The sequence below is a fragment of the Salmo salar genome, chromosome ssa01 (assembly GCF_905237065.1).
Source record: "Salmo salar chromosome ssa01, Ssal_v3.1, whole genome shotgun sequence".
In the NCBI taxonomy this organism is placed as follows: domain Eukaryota; kingdom Metazoa; phylum Chordata; class Actinopteri; order Salmoniformes; family Salmonidae; genus Salmo; species Salmo salar.
This window is the reverse complement of record NC_059442.1, coordinates 8,063,023-8,081,359: the sequence shown is the minus strand read 5'-3', so window position 1 is coordinate 8,081,359 and position 18,337 is coordinate 8,063,023. Positions and strand designations below refer to the sequence as shown.

Below are 18,337 nucleotides of genomic sequence, written 5' to 3'. Positions count from 1 at the left end.
CAGAGGAACTCTAGAACTCTGTCAGAGTGACCATCGGGTTCTTGGTCACCTCCCTGACCAAGGCCCTTCTCCCCCGATTTCTCAGTTTGCCCGGGCGGCCAGCTCTCGGGAAGAGTCTTGGTGGTTCCAAACTTATTCCATTTAAGAATGATGGAGGCCACTGTGTTCTTGGGGACCTTCAATGGTGCAGAAATGTTTTGGTACCCTTCCCCAGATCTGTGCCTCGACACAATCCTGTCTCAGAGCTTTACGGACAATTCCTTCGACCTCATCGCTTGATTTTTACTCTGACATACATTGTCAACTGTGGGACCTTATATAGACAGGTGTGTGCCTTTCCAAATCATGTCCAATCAATTGAATTTACCACAGGTGGACTCCAATCAAGTTGTAGAAACATCAATACTTATATAAATAAGCTATTTCTGTTTAACATTTTTAATATTGTGGGGTATTGTGTACAGATTGCAGATTTTTATTCATTTTTTAATCCATTTTAGAATAAGGCTGTAACGTAAGAAAATGTGAAAAATGTCAATGGGTCTGAATACTTTCAGAATGTTATCATGCTATGTAGTGTTTGTTATGTCAGCAAATGGAAGATAAATGATTAAGGTTACATCCACCAGATTCCTATAGAGGTTACAAACTGATCTTATCAAAACATATTATTAAAGAATAGTTAATGAAAGTATAGTATAATTATAATACTATAGTATCATAAAAGTTTCCAACTATAGGAAGTCAATGGTTTGTGGAGGTCTGGTCTCCTGGTGATGATGTCAGATGTTGTGATGATGTCAGACAAGCTTCTACAGCGTCACGCACCACTGGGTGGGACTCCAGACGAGACTCCGCCTCAGAGAGAGAGCAACCAATCAGCAGACAGACCAACGCCAGCGGGACCACCTACAGAGAGAAAGAGAGAGAGAGACAGAGGAGAGAGAGAGACAGGAGAGAGAGACATATAGAGACAGACGAGAGAGAGAGAGAGAGAGACAAAGAGGAGAGAGAGAGACAGGAGAGAGAGAGAGACATATAGAGACAGATGAGAGAGAGAGAGAGAGAGAGAGAGAAATGGAAAAAACACAGGTTAGCAATTGACAGACAGATAGCGGTGTGTGTTTGTGTCACTGTTTCACGTTTTAATGTCACATGCACAAGTAGAGTGTGTCATGACGTTGGCCTGTTGGGGGAGGTTTATGACCCCCATAAATACCTTTCCCCTTTTTCTTCACTCTACTCTAGTGAATTGACTATTGAAAATGCCTTTGACCTCCCGGGTGGCGCAGTGGTCTAAGGCACTAGCTGTGCCACCAGAGATTCTGAGCCCAGGCTCTGTCGCAGCCGGCTGCGATTCAACTTGTTAGCCAGGGTTCGTGAAGATAACCAAGAATTTACAACTTTCAGATGAGACTAAATAAGGTGACGATTAAATATTGACTGCTATTGAGGTAAAAGATTACCAGGTCTTTAAGAGTTTATTCGGAAGATAACAGCTCTATAAACATTCTTCGTGGTGCCCCAACTTTCTAGTTAATGACATTTACATGATTAGCTTCATCGGGTAATATTAATTACAGAGAAATGATTTTATAGAATAGCATGTCATATCACATAACCAAAGACACGACAAGGGAAATGCTTTTCTTGCAAGCTCTAACCCCAACAATGCAGTAATCAATAACAATGTAGCACTAAAAATAGGTCAGTGTGTATGTTGGAGTGACTGTGTGATAAGGCCTGCCAAGAAACGTCCTCTCACTGTCAACTGCGTTTATTTTCAGCAAACTTAACATGTGTAAATATTTGTATGAACGTAACAAGATTCAACAACTGAGACATAAACTGAACAAGTTCCACAGACATGTGACTAACAGAAATGGAATAATGTGTCCCTGAACAAAGGGGGGGGGGTCAAAATCAAAAGTAACAGTCAGTAACTGGTGTTGCCACCAGCTGCATTAAGTACTGCAGTGCATCTCCTCCACATGGACTACACCAGATTTGCCAGTTCTTGCTGTGAGATGTTACCCCACTCTTCCACCAAGGCACCGGCAAGTTCCGGGACATTTCTGGGGGGAATGGCCCTAGCCCTCACCCTCCGATCCAACAAGTCCCAGACGTGCTCGATGGGATTGAGATCCGGGCTCTTCGCTGGTCATGGCAGAACACTGACATTCCTGTCTTGCAGGAAATCACACACAGAACGAGCAGTATGGCTGGTGGCATTGTCATGCTGGAGGGTCATGTCAGGATGAGCCTGCAGGAAGGGTACCACATGAGGGAGGAGGATGTCTTCCCTGTAACCCACAGCGTTGAGATTGCCTGCAATGACAACAAGCTCAGTCCGATGATGCTGTGACACACCGCCCCAGACCATGACGGACCCTCCACCTCCAAATCGATCCCACTCCAGAGTGCAGGCCTCGGTGTAACGCTCATTCCCTCGATGATAAACGCGAATCCAACCATCACCCCTAGTGAGCAAAAACGTGAATCGTCAGTGAAGAGCACTTTTTGCCAGTCCTGTCTGGTCCGGCGACGGTGGGTTTGTGCCCATAGGCGACGTTGTTGCCAGTGATGCCTAGTGAGGACCTGCATTACAACAGGCCTACAAGCCCTCAGTCCAGCCTCTCTCAGCCTATTGCGGACAGTCTGAGCACTGATGAAGGGATTGTGCATTCCTGGTGTAACTCGGGTAGTTGTTGTTGTTGCCATCCAACGTTCCACAGGTGCACGTTCATTAATTGTTTATGGTTCATTGAACAAGCATGGGAAACAGTGTTTAAACCCTTTACAGTGAAGATCTGTGAAGTTATTTGGATTTTTACAAATTATCTTTGAAAGACAGGGTCCTGAAAAAGGGACTTTTCTTTTTTTGCTGAGTTGAGGTATTCCTTTTCTCTAGGTGGGTGAGGGCAGTGTGCAGTGCAACTTGAGATAGTGTCGTCTATGGATCTGTTGGGGCGGTATGCTAACTGGAATTGTTCTAGGGTGTCTGGGATGGTGGAGTTGATGTGAGCCATAACCAGCCTCTCAAAGCACTTCATGATGATAGATGTGAGTGCTACAGGGTGGTAGTCATTGTGGCATGATGCCTTAGAGTTCTTAGGAACAGGAATTGTTATTCTTATTGTGTTACTTTTTATTATTACTTTTTATTTTAGTCTACTTGGTAAAGATTTTCTTCTTCTTGAACTGCACTGTTGGTTAATGGCTTGTAAGTCAGCATTTCACGGTAAAGTCTACACTTTTTGTAATCGGCGCATGTGATTAATAAAGTTTGATTTGATTTGAATGATGGTGGTGATCTTAAAACACGTGGGGATTACAGACTGGGACGTGATCTGAGAACACACCCTGGAATAACATTGGGCCCCGCAGCCTTGTGGGTACTGACCTGATTAAAGACTTTACTCATGTCGGCCCCGGAGAGCGAGATCACCCAATCTTCTGGGTCGTTGGCGGCCCTCAGACCCGGCACAGTGTTATTATTGTTAAAGCGTGCATAAAATGCAATGAGTTTATCTGGTAGAGAGGCATTGTTGGGCAGATCACGGCTGGGTCTTCCTTTGTAATCTGTAATGGACTGTTGCCCCTGTCACATGCTGCGGGTTTTGTGTGTGTGTGTGTGTGTGTGTGTGTGTGTGTGTGTGTGTGTGTGTGTGTGTGTGTGTGTGTGTGTGTGTGTGTGTGTGTGTGTGTGTGTGTGTGTGTGTGTGTTTGTTTACCCTGTTCCTGCGGCTGGCGATGAGTGTGTGTGTGGTGACCCCAGCTGTGGTGATGTCCTCTGTTAGTTGCTCCACATTATAGATGGACTTCAATAGAGCCTTCTCACACTGGGTCAGGGAGACACCTGACAACAGCTACAGAGAGAGATGGTTACTGTGTGTGTGTGTGTGTGTGTGTGTGTGTGTGTGTGTGTGTGTGTGTGTGTGTGTGTGTGTGTGTGTGTGTGTGTGTGTGTGTGTGTGTGTGTGTGTGTGTGTGTGTATATACCTGCAGTATGTGTATAGCCCTGTGGTACAGTTTGCTGTTGGTGACCTGAAGGTCTACCATGTGGTTCCTGTAGATCTTTCCCTTTAAAATGTGACTTCCTGTACTCACAGCATTCAGCACCAACTTACTGGACAGCTCCCACTGCTGGGGGAGGGAGGGAGGGAGAGATAGTACGGAGAGAGGGAGAGAGAGAGTGATAGCGAGGGGGAGAGAGAAAGAGGGAGAAACAGAGAGATAGCAAGGGGGAGAGAGTTAGCGAGGGAGGGAGGAGAGAGAGATAGCGAGGAGAGAGAGAGATAGCGAGGGGGAGAGAGAGATGGCGAGGGGGAGAGAGAGAGATTGCGAGAGGGGTTAGATAGAGATAGCGAGGGGGAGGGAGAGAGAGATATCGAGGGGGAGAGAGAGATAGCGAGGTGGGGAGAGAGAGAGAGATAGCGAGGGGGAGGGAGAGAGAGATAGCGAGGGGGGAGGGAGAGAGAGATAGCGAGGGGGAGGGAGAGAGAGATAGCGGGGTGGAGAGAGAGAGATAGCGAGGTGGAGAGAGAGAGATATCGAGGGGGAGAGAGAGATAGCGAGGGGGAGAGAGAGAGAGATGGCGAGGGGGAGAGAGAGAGATTGCGAGGGGGGAGGGAGAGAGAGATAGCGAGGGGGAGGGAGAGAGAGATATCGAGGGGGAGAGAGAGATAGCGAGGTGGGGAGATAGCGAGGGGAGGGAGAGAGAGATAGCGAGGGGGAGGGAGAGAGAGATAGCGAGGGGGAGGGAGAGAGAGATAGCGAGGGGGGATGGAGAGATAGCTAGGTGGAGAGAGAGAGATATCGAGGGGAGAGAGAGAGATATCGAGGGGGAGAGAGAGATAGCGAGGGGGGGAGAGAGAGACCGAGGGGGATAGAGAGATAGCGAGGGGGAGGGAGAGAGAGATAGCGAGGGGGGAGGGAGAGAGAGATAGCGAGGGGGGAGGGAGAGAGAGATAGCGAGGGGGAGGGAGAGAGAGATAGCGAGGTGGAGAAAGAGAGATATCGAGGGGAGAGAGAGATAGCGAGGGGGAGAGAGAGAGAGATAGCGAGGGGGGAGAGGGAGAGAGAGATTGCAGGGGGAGGGAGAGAGAGATATCGAGGGGGAGAGAGAGATAGCGAGGTGGGGAGAGAGAGAGAGATAGCGAGGTGGGGAGAGAGAGAGAGATAGCGAGGGGGAGGGAGAGAGAGATAGCGAGGGGGAGGGAGAGAGAGATAGCGAGGTGGAGAAAGAGATATATCGAGGGGAGAGAGAGAGATATCGAGGGGGAGAGAGAGATAGCGAGGGGGGAGAGAGAGAGAGATAGCGAGGGGGGAGAGGGAGAGAGAGATAGCGAGGGGAGGGAGAGAGAGATAGCGAGGGGGAGGGAGAGAGAGATAGCGAGGTGGAGAGAGAGAGATATCGAGGGGAGAGAGAGAGAGATCGAGGGGGAGAGACAGATAGCGAGGGGGGGAGAGAGAGAGAGATAGCGAGGGGGGGAGAGAGAGAGCGAGAGAGAGAAAAAAAATATGAAGAGATGAGTTGAGAGGTTGAGAATGAGCAGAAGAAAAGCAGATCTGTATTGAACTGACAGAAGTCATGTGATGTACCACTACAGATCTGTATTGAACTGACAGAAGTCATGTGATGTACCATGTGGACAGTAGAGGAGGAGGGCCAGGTTATGTTGAGGACAGATGAACAAAGGAGACCAATGATGTCCTGAAAAAACACGGCACAGTTAGGACCTACATGGATACACACAATGTCGGGATACACTCGCTGGCATCGATGAGTCCCACTAAACCTAGAGACCCCCAGGACAGGTAACACACACGCCCACCACACTGCAAGCTGAAACACACACACACACACACACACACACACACACACACACACACACACACACACACACACACACACACTGATTGACGTACAGCAGTGGTGTCTCCCTGTAGTCCGTGATAGAGAGAGTGGAGGTTGGAGGTCTTCTCTCTCACTCTGTGGGCCATCTTCTCTACATCACCAACGTCATCTAAACAAGAACAGATGACATTGTCTGGGACAGAGAGGCTGCAATTCAATCTGAGGAATTGTAGGATTGTTGCCTTTAAAGGGAAGACTGCAGAATTAGGTTGCTGTTAAACCTTCTGATCGGTTTCCTACTTCCAACTAAAAGTACCAGTATGACATATCATTTTACATTTGTGTTTTGGGTCAAATTTTTATTTGATCAGAATTTGACCGAAGTCATGTCGGAAAAGCGTTCTGAAAAGTTAAGTCAAGAGAAGAACACGTGATTGAACACACAACAGGAGTGAAACCACTGTCCACATAAAACAGTGAAGACCCACATCATACCGAGTCCTCATTGTTTTAAATATTTGGGATATTTGGCTGTTAGCATAGACCCTTTAGGCTATTAGCAAAACTCTGTTGTTGGCCGATGGTAGCTATAGCTAGCCACATGCTAACCTGAGTACTAACATTACTAATGCTACTAGCAGCAGAAACAGTAAATCCAGGTATAATGGTAACCTGAGTGCTAACATTACAAACGTTACTAGCAGCAGTAGCAATACATCCAGGTATAATGGTAACCTGAGTGCTAACATTACAAACGTTACTAGCAGCAGTAGCAATACATCCAGGTATAATGGTAACCTGAGTGCTAACATTACAAACGTTACTAGCAGCAGTAGCAATACATCCAGGTATAATGGTAACCTGAGTGCTAACATTACAAACGTTACTAGCAGCAGTAGCAATACATCCAGGTATAATGGCTAACACAAACATTGGCTACCATGATATTCTGCAAGTAGGATGGAGCCTCCATCCTATTAAACTACACTGCAGCAGTAATAGATCCATACAGCCTCCATCCTACTAAACTACACTGCAGCAGGTACAGATCCATACAGCCTCCATCCTGCTAAACGACACTGCAGCAGGTACAGATCCATACAGCCTCCATCCTGCTAAACTATACTGCAGCAGGTACAGATCCATACAGCCTCCATCCTACTAAGCTACACTGCAGCAGGTACAGATCCATACAGCCTCCATCCTGCTAAACTACACTGCAGCAGGTACAGATCCATACAGCCTCCATCATGCTAAACTACACTGCAGCAGGTACAGATCCATACAGCCTCCATCCTGCTAAACTACACGGCAGCAGGTACAGATCCATACAGCCTCCATCCTACTAAACTACACTGCAGCAGGTACAGATCCATACAGCCTCCATCCTGCTAAACTACACTGCAGCAGGTACAGATCCATACAGCCTCCATCCTGCTAAACTACACTGCAGCAGGTACAGATCCATACAGCCTCCATCCTGCTAAACTACACTGCAGCAGGTACAGATCCATACAGCCTCCATCCTGCTAAACTACACTGCAGCAGGTACAGTTCCATACAGCCTCCATCCTTTTAAACTACACTGCAGCAGGTACAGTTCCATACAGCCTCCATCCTACTAAACTACACTGCAGCAGGTACAGTTCCATACAGCCTCCATCCTTTTAAACTACACTGCAGCAGGTACAGTTCCATACAGCCTCCATCCTACTAAACTACACTGCAGCAGGTACAGTTCCATACAGCCTCCATCCTTTTAAACTACACTGCAGCAGGTACAGTTCCATACAGCCTCCATCCTACTAAACTACACTGCAGCAGGTACAGTTCCATACAGCCTCCATCCTTTTAAACTACACTGCAGCAGGTACAGTTCCATACAGCCTCCATCCTACTAAACTACACTGCAGCAGGTACAGATCCATACAGCTATGGTTACCTCCATATGACCAAACTTCATATCAGCGACATTTCCTGAGTTACGCTTACACACAGGTGTTCGCCTCTTGTCTTCCGTCTGTCTTCCATAAACAGGTGCTGTAACATGGAGATACGGCGGTGTGGGAACACTAACCATATAAAAGGTGTGTAGTAAATGAACCTATTGTTTTCAGAAAAATTATTTCTCACTGATATGAAAGATAAGAAGACACTTATGCTTCTAAAAAATCTTAACCGCAAGAGTTAATGTCCAGACCGAGCGTTGGGGCTCTTAGCAAAACTAACTACCCCTTGTACAAAAGACGCTTTCGTCCAATGACTCCTATGTGTAGTGAAATGGAACAGTCATGATCAAGGGTAACCAAACACATGCCAGATCTGAGTGGGCCAGTTCGTTTTGCATGGCCCGGTGCACTTAGATAGCCAGCTATCTTCGTTTTATTTTTTTTAAATCATCGACTGGCGACGTAACATGACAGTCTTTGGATACTTTAGTACCTACTTAGCCGATTCGCCTCACTGAGGTACAATAAGAACTGGACACTACATCCAAGATGTCCACCGGTGTTTTCAAGGTAATCTACTCACGCTCGCATGGTTTCCACTAGATAACACAGCCACAAAGTCAAAATTGTCTATATACAGTAAAGTGAGTGTACAAAACTTTAGGAACACCTTCCTAATATTGCATTGCATCCCCTTTTGCACTCAGAACAGCCTACATTTATTGGGGCATGGACTCTACAAGGTGTCGAAAGCATTTCACAGGGATGCTGGCCCATGTTGACTCCAATCTTTCCCTACAGTTGTGTCAAGTTGGCTAGATGTCCTTTGGATGGTGGACCATTCACCTGGATTCACCTGGTCAGTCTGTGAACGGACAAATTAATGATGATTTGTGGACGAAGGTAATGGCTAAAGTGTCTTTTTAGGAATTTTCTCATCTGTCTTCTCTATGTAGCCGTCTATGGAAATTGTATTGCTGGACCGGACGTCAGTTAAACTGCAGTACAGAAGCAAAACTGTAGGATCCCTCAAAACCGTGCTTCTAGGCCGGAACCCTGGCCAGCAGATTGGCCCTTAGATTGGCCCGTAGATTGACCAGTAGATTGGCCTTAGATTGGCCCATAGATTGACCAGTAGATTGGCCTTAGATTGGCCAGTAGATTGGCCCTTAGATTGGCCCGTAGATTGGCCCGTAGATTGGCCTTAGATTGCCTTTAGATTGGCCCGTAGATTGGCTTTAGATTGGCCCGTAGATTGGCCCGTAGATTGGCTTTAGATTGGCCTTAGATTGGCCCATAGATTGGCCCGTAGATTGGCTTTAGATTGACCCGTAGATTGGCCCGTAGATTGGCTTTAGATTGGCCCGTAGATTGGCCCGTAGATTGGCCTTAGATTGGCCCGTAGATTGGCCCGCAGATTGGCCCGTAGATTGGCCCGTAGATTGGCCGTAGATTGGCCCGTAGATTGGCTTTAGATTGGCCCGTAGATTAGCCCATAGATTGGCCTGTAGATTGGCCCGTAGATTGGCCTTAGATTGGCTTTAGATTGGCCCGTAGATTGGCCAGCAGATTGGCCCTTAGATTGGCCCGTAGATTGGCCCATAGATTGGCCCGTAGATTGACCAGTAGATTGGCCTTAGATTGGCTTTAGATTGACCCGTAGATTGGCCTGTAGATTGGCTTTAGATTGGCCCGTAGATTGGCCCGTAGATTGGCCTTAGATTGGCCCGTAGATTGGCCTGCAGATTGGCCCGTAGATTGGCCCGTAGATTAGCCGTAGATTGGCCCGTAGATTGGCTTTAGATTGGCCCGTAGATTAGCCCCTAGATTGGCCTGTAGATTGGCCCGTAGATTGGCCTCAGATTGGCTTCAGATTGGCCCGTAGATTGGCCAGCAGATTGGCCCTTAGATTGGCCCGTAGATTGGCCCGTAGATTGGCTTTAGATTGGCCCGTAGATTGGCCCGTAGATTGGCCCGTAGATTGGCCTTAGATTGGCCCGTAGATTGGCCTGCAGATTGGCCCGTAGATTGGCCCGAAGATTGGCCGTAGATTGGCCCGTAGATTGGCTTTAGATTGGCCCGTAGATTAGCCCATAGATTGGCCTGTAGATTGGCCCGTAGATTGGCCTTAGATTGGCTTTAGATTGGCCCGTAGATTGGCCAGCAGATTGGCCCTTAGATTGGCCCGTAGATTGGCCCGTAGATTGGCCTTAGATTGGCCTTAGATTGGCCCGTAGATTGGCCTGCAGATTGGTCCGTAGATTGGCCGTAGATTGGCCCGTAGATTGGCTTTAGATTGGCCCGTAGATTAGCCCATAGATTGGCCTGTAGATTGGCCCGTAGATTGGCCTTAGATTGGCTTTAGATTGGCCCGTAGATTGGCCAGCAGATTGGCCCTTAGATTGGCCCGTAGATTGGCCCGTAGATTGGCCCGTAGATTGACCAGTAGATTGGCCTTAGATTGGCTTTAGATTGACCCGTAGATTGGCCTGTAGATTGGCTTTAGATTGGCCCGTAGATTGGCCCGTAGATTGGCCTTAGATTGGCCCGTAGATTGGCCTGCAGATTGGCCCGTAGATTGGCCCGTAGATTAGCCGTAGATTGGCCCGTAGATTGGCTTTAGATTGGCCCGTAGATTAGCCTCAGATTGGCTTCAGATTGGCCCGTAGATTGGCCAGCAGATTGGCCCTTAGATTGGCCCGTAGATTGGCCCGTAGATTGGCCCGTAGATTTGGCCCGTAGATTTGGCCAGTAGATTGGCCTGCAGATTGGCCTTAGATTGGCCCGCAGATTGGCCCGTAGATTGGCCTTAGATTGGTCCGTAGATTGGCCTGAGATTGGCCCGTAGATTGGCCCGCAGATTGGCTTTAGATTGGTCCGTAGATTGTCCGTAGATTGGCCCGTAGATTGGCCTTAGATTGGCCCGTAGATTTGGCCCGTAGATTGGCCTGCAGATTGGCCTTAGATTGGCCTGTAGATTGGCCTTAGTTTGGCCTGTAGATTGGCCTTAGATTGGCCCGTAGATTGGCCTTAGATTGGCCCGTAGATTTGGCCCGTAGATTGGCCTGCAGATTGGCTTTAGATTGGCCCGTAGATTGGCCTGTAGATTGGCCCATAGATTGGCCCGTAGATTGGCCCGTAGATTGGCCCGTAGATTGGCCCGTAGATTGGCCCGTAGATTGGCCCGTAGATTGGCCCGTAGATTGGCCCGTAGATTGACCAGTACTGTAGATTGGCCTTAGATTGGCTTTAGATTGGCTTTAGATTGGCCCATAGATTGGCCTGCAGATTGGCCTTAGATTGGCCCGTAGATTGGCCCGTAGATTTGGCCCGTAGATTTGGCCAGTAGATTTGGCCAGTGTACGAAGCCACCAGCAGGCTGTCCCTTTCTTGATGTCAAAGCCAAAATGTTGGTATATGAATTGTTTGATAAATGTCATTAAAATTGTGAAATTATAAACTTTTGACTGTTTTAGATGGAATATAATCAATCTACGTTGTTAGATTTGTGGAAAATCTATTGTGCAACCTTTCCTTTGAATCCGGCCAAACACTGTAGACATTGTTCATGCTCACCAATTGTTAGTAACCTTGTCTGAGACCCAAGGACATGTTAGTGCCCAGGCTTTAGCTCAGTGGCCTCACCATGACATGTGTACAGCAGTAGGACGGTGTCTCTGTCACTCAAAGTAGGCAGAACCAGACTCACAAAGTCCTCATGGGCTATACAGAACTGGGATCCCTGGAAACACACACACACACACACACACACACACACACACACACACACACACACACACACACACACACACACACACACACACACACACACACACACACACACACACACACACACACACACTGTTAGAAAATATGGTAATAAAATAACCGTGTCATCTCTCTCTCTCTGTCTCTCTCTCTCTCTGTCTCTCTCTCTGTCTCTCTCTCTGTCTCTCTCTCTCTCTCTCTCTCTCTCTCTGTCTCTCTCTCTCTCTCTGTCTCTCTCTCTCTCTGTCTCTCTCTCTCTCTCTCTCTCTCTCTCTCTGTCTCTCTCTCTCTGTCTCTCTCTCTCTCTCTCTCTCTCTCTCTCTCTCTCTCTGTCTCTCTCTCTGTCTCTCTCTCTCTGTCTCTCTCTCTCTCTCTCTCTCTCTCTCTCTCTCTCTCTGTCTCTCTCTCTCTCTCTCTCTCTCTCTCTCTCTCTCTCTCTCTCTCTCTCTCTCTCTGTAAAATATATTGCCCATGACTCATGGTCTCCCTTCAGCTGACATCTGGCTTGGCAGTCTTTTCTGCCTCATGATGAACGGGACTATTTATCCTGTAAACTGGAAAGGGCATCAGGCCAGATAACCAACAGTAATAATGTACCAGTAATGTCACCAACAGTAATACTGTACCAGTAATGTAACCAACAGTAGTAGTGTACCAGTGATGTCACCAACAGTAGTAGTGTACCAGTGATGTCACCAACAGTAATACTGTACCAGTGATGTCACCAACAGTACCAGTGATGTCACCAACAGTAATACTGTACCAGTGATGTCACCAACAGTAATATTGTACCAGTGATGTCACCAACAGTACCAGTGATGTCACCAACAGTAATACTGTACCAGTGATGTCACCAACAGTAGTAGTGTACCAGTGATGTCACCAACAGTAATACTGTACCAGTGATGTCACCAACAGTACCAGTGATGTCACCAACAGTAATACTGTACCAGTGATGTCACCAACAGTAATATTGTACCAGTGATGTCACCAACAGTACCAGTGATGTCACCAACAGTAATGCAGTACCAGTGATGTCACCAACAGTACCAGTGATGTCACCAACAGTAGTACTGTACCAGTGATGTCACCAACAGTAGTACAGTACCAGTGATGTCACCAACAGTAGTACTGTACCAGTGATGTCACCAACAGTAGTACTGTACCAGTGATGTCACCAACAGTAGTACTGTACCAGTGATGTCACCAACAGTAATATAGTACCAGTGATGTCACCAACAGTAGTACTGTACCAGTGATGTCACCAACAGTAGTACTGTACCAGTGATGTGAGGTCTCCCTCTATGTTGTCCACGTCCTGGTATCCTCCACTGATGAAGCCTCGGATGTCCTCATAGTCTGACACAGACACACACACACACACACACACACACACACACACACACACACACACACACACACACACAGACACACACACAATTTAGTGTCTATGGTTTGGTCTGTATCGTGTCCCTGTATTAGTCCACTATCTCCTCTCCCTCTCCTCAAACTCACTCACCTGCTCCTAATGTCGGGATACACTCTCCTCAAACTCACTCACCTGCTCCTAATGTCAGGATACCCTCTCCTCAAACACACTCACCTGCTCCTAATGTCAGGATACCCTCTCCTCAAACACACTCACCTGCTCCTAATGTCAGGATACACTCTCCTCAAACACACTCACCTGCTCCTAATGTCAGGATACCCTCTCCTCAAACACACTCACCTGCTCCTAATGTCAGGATACCCTCTCCTCAAACACACTCACCTGCTCCTAATGTCGGGATACCCTCTCCTCAAACACACTCACCTGCTCCTAATGTCAGGATACCCTCTCCTCAAACACACTCACCTGCTCCTAATGTCAGGATACCCTCTCCTCAAACACACTCACCTGCTCCTAATGTCAGGATACACTCTCCTCAAACACACTCACCTGCTCCTAATGTCAGGATACCCTCTCCTCAAACACACTCACCTGCTCCTAATGTCAGGATACCCTCTCCTCAAACACACTCACCTGCTCCGAATGTCGGGATACACTCTCCTCAAACACACTCACCTGCTCCTAATGTCAGGATACACTCTCCTCAAACACACTCACCTGCTCCTAATGTCAGGATACACTCTCCTCAAACACACTCACCTGCTCCTAATGTCAGGATACCCTCTCCTCAAACACACTCACCTGCTCCGAATGTCGGGATACACTCTCCTCAAACACACTCACCTGCTCCGAATGTCGGGATACACTCGCTGGCATCGATGAGTCCCACTAAACCTAGAGACCCCCAGGACAGGTAACACACACGCCCACCACACTGCAAGCTGAAAACACACACACACACACACACACACACACACACACACACACACACACACACACACACAACCAAAGAACATGGTCTATCTTGTTGTTTTTAACCACAGTTGTTTGTCTGATGTTTATCTGATGTTGGTCTGATGTTTATCTGATGTTGGTCTGATGTTTGTCTGATGTTTGTCGTACCTGAGTCCTGCGGTCTGTAGCAGTGTTGCTATCTGGTCACTGTGACTGTAGGTGACACTATAGACCCTCTCATATCCTCTCATCATGTCCAGGAGAACGCTGTAGAACACAAACACACACACAGAAACACACACAGATACACAGATACAAACACAGATACACACACAAACACACACATCCACACAGATACAGACACACACAGAGATACACACTCAGATATACACAGATACACACACAGATACACACACGGCTGAAAAACAGTTTATGGATGAATTTCTGTGTTTTCAATATACTTAACGGGCACGTTTGTTTGTTTGCAGGTGTGTGTGTGTGTGTGTGTGTGTGTGTGTGTGTGTGTGTGTGTGTGTGTGTGTGTGTGTGTGTGTGTGTGTGTGTGTGTGTAACCTGCGTGTGATGTGTGTGTTGGTAAAGGCAGCTGTGTGTGCGGCTGCCAGGACAGTCTCCAGTATGATCTTGGTGGCACTGCCCCCCTTCATTCTGGAGGAACCACTGATGGCCTCGGGCTACAACACACACGGTTAAGAGGTCAGGGGTTAAGAGGTCAGGGGTTAAGAGGTCAGAAGTCCGTTGTTTTTCGTCAGAGAGCAGGATGGTCGTCTGCACTGATTCATGAGATTCAAGTAGTCAAGTAGAGATTCAAGCTACAAATGGTGTTAAGTGTCACATAACTAATGTTCTGCAGAAAACAATTTAAATCTCCTCCCCTCCTGTTAATCAAGCAATTACTACTCTTCTCATCGCCAATCAATGGCTGTAAATACACTGTAATACTCACACCATCCAGTTCCTGTTATTGTAATCTGTTGTTACCTGTTTCCTCCCTCCACCACCCCTGTCCCCTCCCTCCACCACCCCTGTTTCCTCCCTCCACCACCCCTGTCCCCTCCCTCCACCACCCCTGTCCCCTCCCTCCATCACCCCTGTCTCCTCCCTCCACCACCCCTGTCCCCTCCCTCCATCACCCCTGTCTCCTCCCTCCACCACCCTGTCTCCTCCCTCCACCACCCCTGTCTCCTCCCTCTTACCACCCCTGTTTCCTCCATCCACCACCCCTGTCTCCTCCCTCCACTACCCCTGTTTCCTCCCTCCCTCCACCACCCCTGTCCCCTCCCTCCACCACACCTGTCTCCTCCCTCCACCACCCCTGTCCCCTCCCTCCACCACCCCTGTTTCCTCCCTCCACCACCCTTGTTTCCTCCCTCCACTACCCCTGTTTCCTCCCTCCATCACCCCTGTCTCTTCCTTCCAACACCCCTGTCTCTACCTTCCACCACCCCTGTCTCTTCCCTCCACCACCCCTGTCTCCTCCCTCTTACCACCCTGTTTCCTCCCTCCACCACCCCTGTCTCCTCCCTCCACCACCCCTGTCTCTTCCTTCCACCACCCCTGTCTCTACCTTCCACCACCCCTGTCTCTTCCCTTCTCATCTGCCCTTCTCCCTGCCCAGGGTCTATAGGGGGACCAAGCAGCAGATACCACCAGGACTCCCACCACAATACTCATAGTCTTCATCTCCCCCCTCCGATCTGCAATGAGCAAACAACCTTCCTCTGGAATCATCAAGATCTTTCAACCATCCGGAATCATCAAGATCCTTCAACCATCCGGAATCATCAAGATCCTTCAACAATCCGGAATCATCAAGATCCTTCAAACATCCGGAATCATCAAGATCCTTCAAACATCCGGAATCATCAAGATCCTTCAAACATCCAGAATCATCAAGATCCTTCAACCATCCGGAATCATCAAGATCCTTCAACCATCCGGAATCATCAAGATCCTTCAAACATCCGGAATCATCAAGATCCTTCAAACATCCGGAATCATCAAGATCCTTCAAACATCCGGAATCATCAAGATCCTTCAACCATCCGGAATCATCAAGATCCTTCAAACATCCGGAATCATCAAGATCCTTCAACCATCCGGAATCATCAAGATCCTTCAAACATCCGGAATCATCAAGATCCTTCAAACATCCGGAATCATCAAGATCTTTCAAACATCCGGAATCATCAAGATCTTTCAACCATCCGGAATCATCAAGATCCTTCAAACATCCGGAATCATCAAGATCCTTCAAACATCCGGAATCATCAAGATCCTTCAACCATCCGGAATCATCAAGATCCTTCAAACATCCGGAATCATCAAGATCCTTCAAACATCCGGAATCATCAAGATCCTTCAGTCATTCAGAGTCTTCCTCTCAATCCTGCGACATCATCTCTGACGAAGCCTACCAAGCTGCTCTCATTCTACAACCACCTAACAATCATCAAACCTCATTCCAAGCTTGAGCTCATGTCTGCATGAAGTTCTTCTGCATTCATACCTCGTAAACCTTTTCCTGCATTAAACCATCTCAAAAGTATATATGTTGAATGTGTGGTCTGTACCTAGTGAGTATGCTGTCATCCCATTGGAGAATTTGACCAAAAACTATAAATCTGTAGCTAATATTGATGTTTCAGTCCGGAGCGTCTTAAATTAACTACGTAATCCAACATCTAGCTAAGGAGTTTTGTGGTTGTAGGATCAGTATCTAGCTGTCTACGACGTTATCCCGTAGGCCAAATGTTACAAAGTAGCGAGCCTCTGTGCCAACTGTCAAAGTCAGCTACTGGTCCTGGCAACACGTGTTACCCCAACTGCTGGGTTGATGATGAATGCCCTTTGACCTCTCTGCTCCTCCATCCTCTGGACCACTTCCCTGAAGGTCAGACTGTAGCCTGGCATGGTCTCCTCTCTACACACACGCACACACACACACACACACACACACACACACACACACACACACACACACACACACACACACACACACACACACACACATAGACCCACAAACGCATAAAATCAGTGTATAAAATCAGTATTGACACATATGCTCCTCCCTTCTCAAACACACATACATGTATGGGCACACAAAGACGTCCTGACCTGGCCTGTGTGACGGGGTTGAATCCCACCAGTACAGGAGTGTAGATGTCAGGGTGTTTCAGACAAAAGTCCAGCTGTCCTGCTACAAATGGAGCCTAGAGGGCACACTCACACACAAGAGTGACACAATGAAGCAGTTGATTGGACAACTGTTGGTGACTGGATCATTTGATTGGCCAGAAGGCAGAGTAACCTACAGACAGGCCACAGGAAATGCCGATGAACAGGACATGCCTCTTTCCTTCACATAGCTGAGCCAGAGCAGCGAGAGAGAGATATAAACAGAGATATAGAGCGATGGGGGGGAAGAGAGAGAGAGAAACCTAGATATGAAATTCATTTTATTCACGTGAATTTAAATATTATGCCCATTTTAGACCACACCCCTCCCCATCCTGACCCCTGACCTTCTCCAGTGTGAGCATGCCTAGTTTGGGGTCATCCTCTGATGCCTCCTGGGATGTGAGCAGGGCTCTACAGCAACACAGAGAGAACAAACACAACATTAAACACAACATTAAACACACAACATTAAACACAATATTAAACACACAACATTAAACATTAAACACAACATTAAACACACAACATTAAACCAGAACATTAAAAACACAACATTAAACCACAACATGAAACACACAACATTAAACACAACATTAAACACACAACATTAAACACACAATATTAAACACACAATATTAAACACACAACATTAAACACACAACATTAAACACAACATTAAACACAACAACCTCTCCCTTAACATGATCAAGACAAAGGAGATGATTGTGGACTACAGGAAAAAGAGGACTGAGCACACCCCATTCTCATCGACGGGGCTGTAGTGGAGCAGGCTGAGAGCTTCAAGTTCCTTGGTGTCCACATCACCAACAAACTAACATGGTCCAAGCACACCAAGGCAGTTGCGAAGAGGGCACGATAAAACCTATTCCCCCCCAGGAGACTGAAAAGATTTGGCATGGGTCCTCAGATCCTCAAAAAGTTCTACAGCTGCACCATCAAGAGCATCCTGACTGGTTGCATCACTGCCTGGTATGACAACTGCTCGGCCTCCGACCACAAGGCACTACAGAGGGTAGTGCGAACGGTCCAGTACATCACTGGGGCCAAGCTTCCTGCCATCCAGGACCTCTCTATCAGGCGGTGTCAGAGGAAGGCCCTAAAAATTGTCAAAGACTCCAGCCACCCTAGTCATAGACTGTTCTCTCTGCTACCGCACGGCAAGCGGTACCGGAGCGCCAAGTCTAGGTCCAAGAGGCT

General features: G+C 47.6%; 1 protein-coding gene across 3 annotated transcripts in view; it reads right to left on the bottom strand.

Moving 5' to 3' along the window:
- Nucleotides 1–422: 422 nt before the first annotated feature.
- Nucleotides 423–18,337, bottom strand: part of gckr (glucokinase (hexokinase 4) regulator) — a 23,030-nt gene continuing 5,115 nt past the window's right edge. For 2 of the 3 annotated variants that reach the window (XM_045711894.1, XM_045711813.1), the window contains exons 6-19: nt 17,464–17,530; nt 17,254–17,307; nt 17,057–17,151; nt 16,760–16,862; nt 14,495–14,613; nt 14,090–14,188; nt 13,811–13,908; nt 12,860–12,936; nt 11,455–11,551; nt 5,932–6,029; nt 5,648–5,716; nt 4,003–4,146; nt 3,735–3,869; nt 423–909 (exon numbers count right to left, since the gene is read on the bottom strand). In XM_045711894.1, the coding sequence (XP_045567850.1) occupies nt 745–909; nt 3,735–3,869; nt 4,003–4,146; nt 5,648–5,716; nt 5,932–6,029; nt 11,455–11,551; nt 12,860–12,936; nt 13,811–13,908; nt 14,090–14,188; nt 14,495–14,613; nt 16,760–16,862; nt 17,057–17,151; nt 17,254–17,307; nt 17,464–17,530 (1,420 nt within the window). In that variant the 3' untranslated portion in view covers nt 423–744. The remainder of the gene's footprint in view (nt 910–3,734; nt 3,870–4,002; nt 4,147–5,647; nt 5,717–5,931; nt 6,030–11,454; nt 11,552–12,859; nt 12,937–13,810; nt 13,909–14,089; nt 14,189–14,494; nt 14,614–16,759; nt 16,863–17,056; nt 17,152–17,253; nt 17,308–17,463; nt 17,531–18,337) is intronic. The other variant, XM_045711854.1, reaches the window with a different exon arrangement.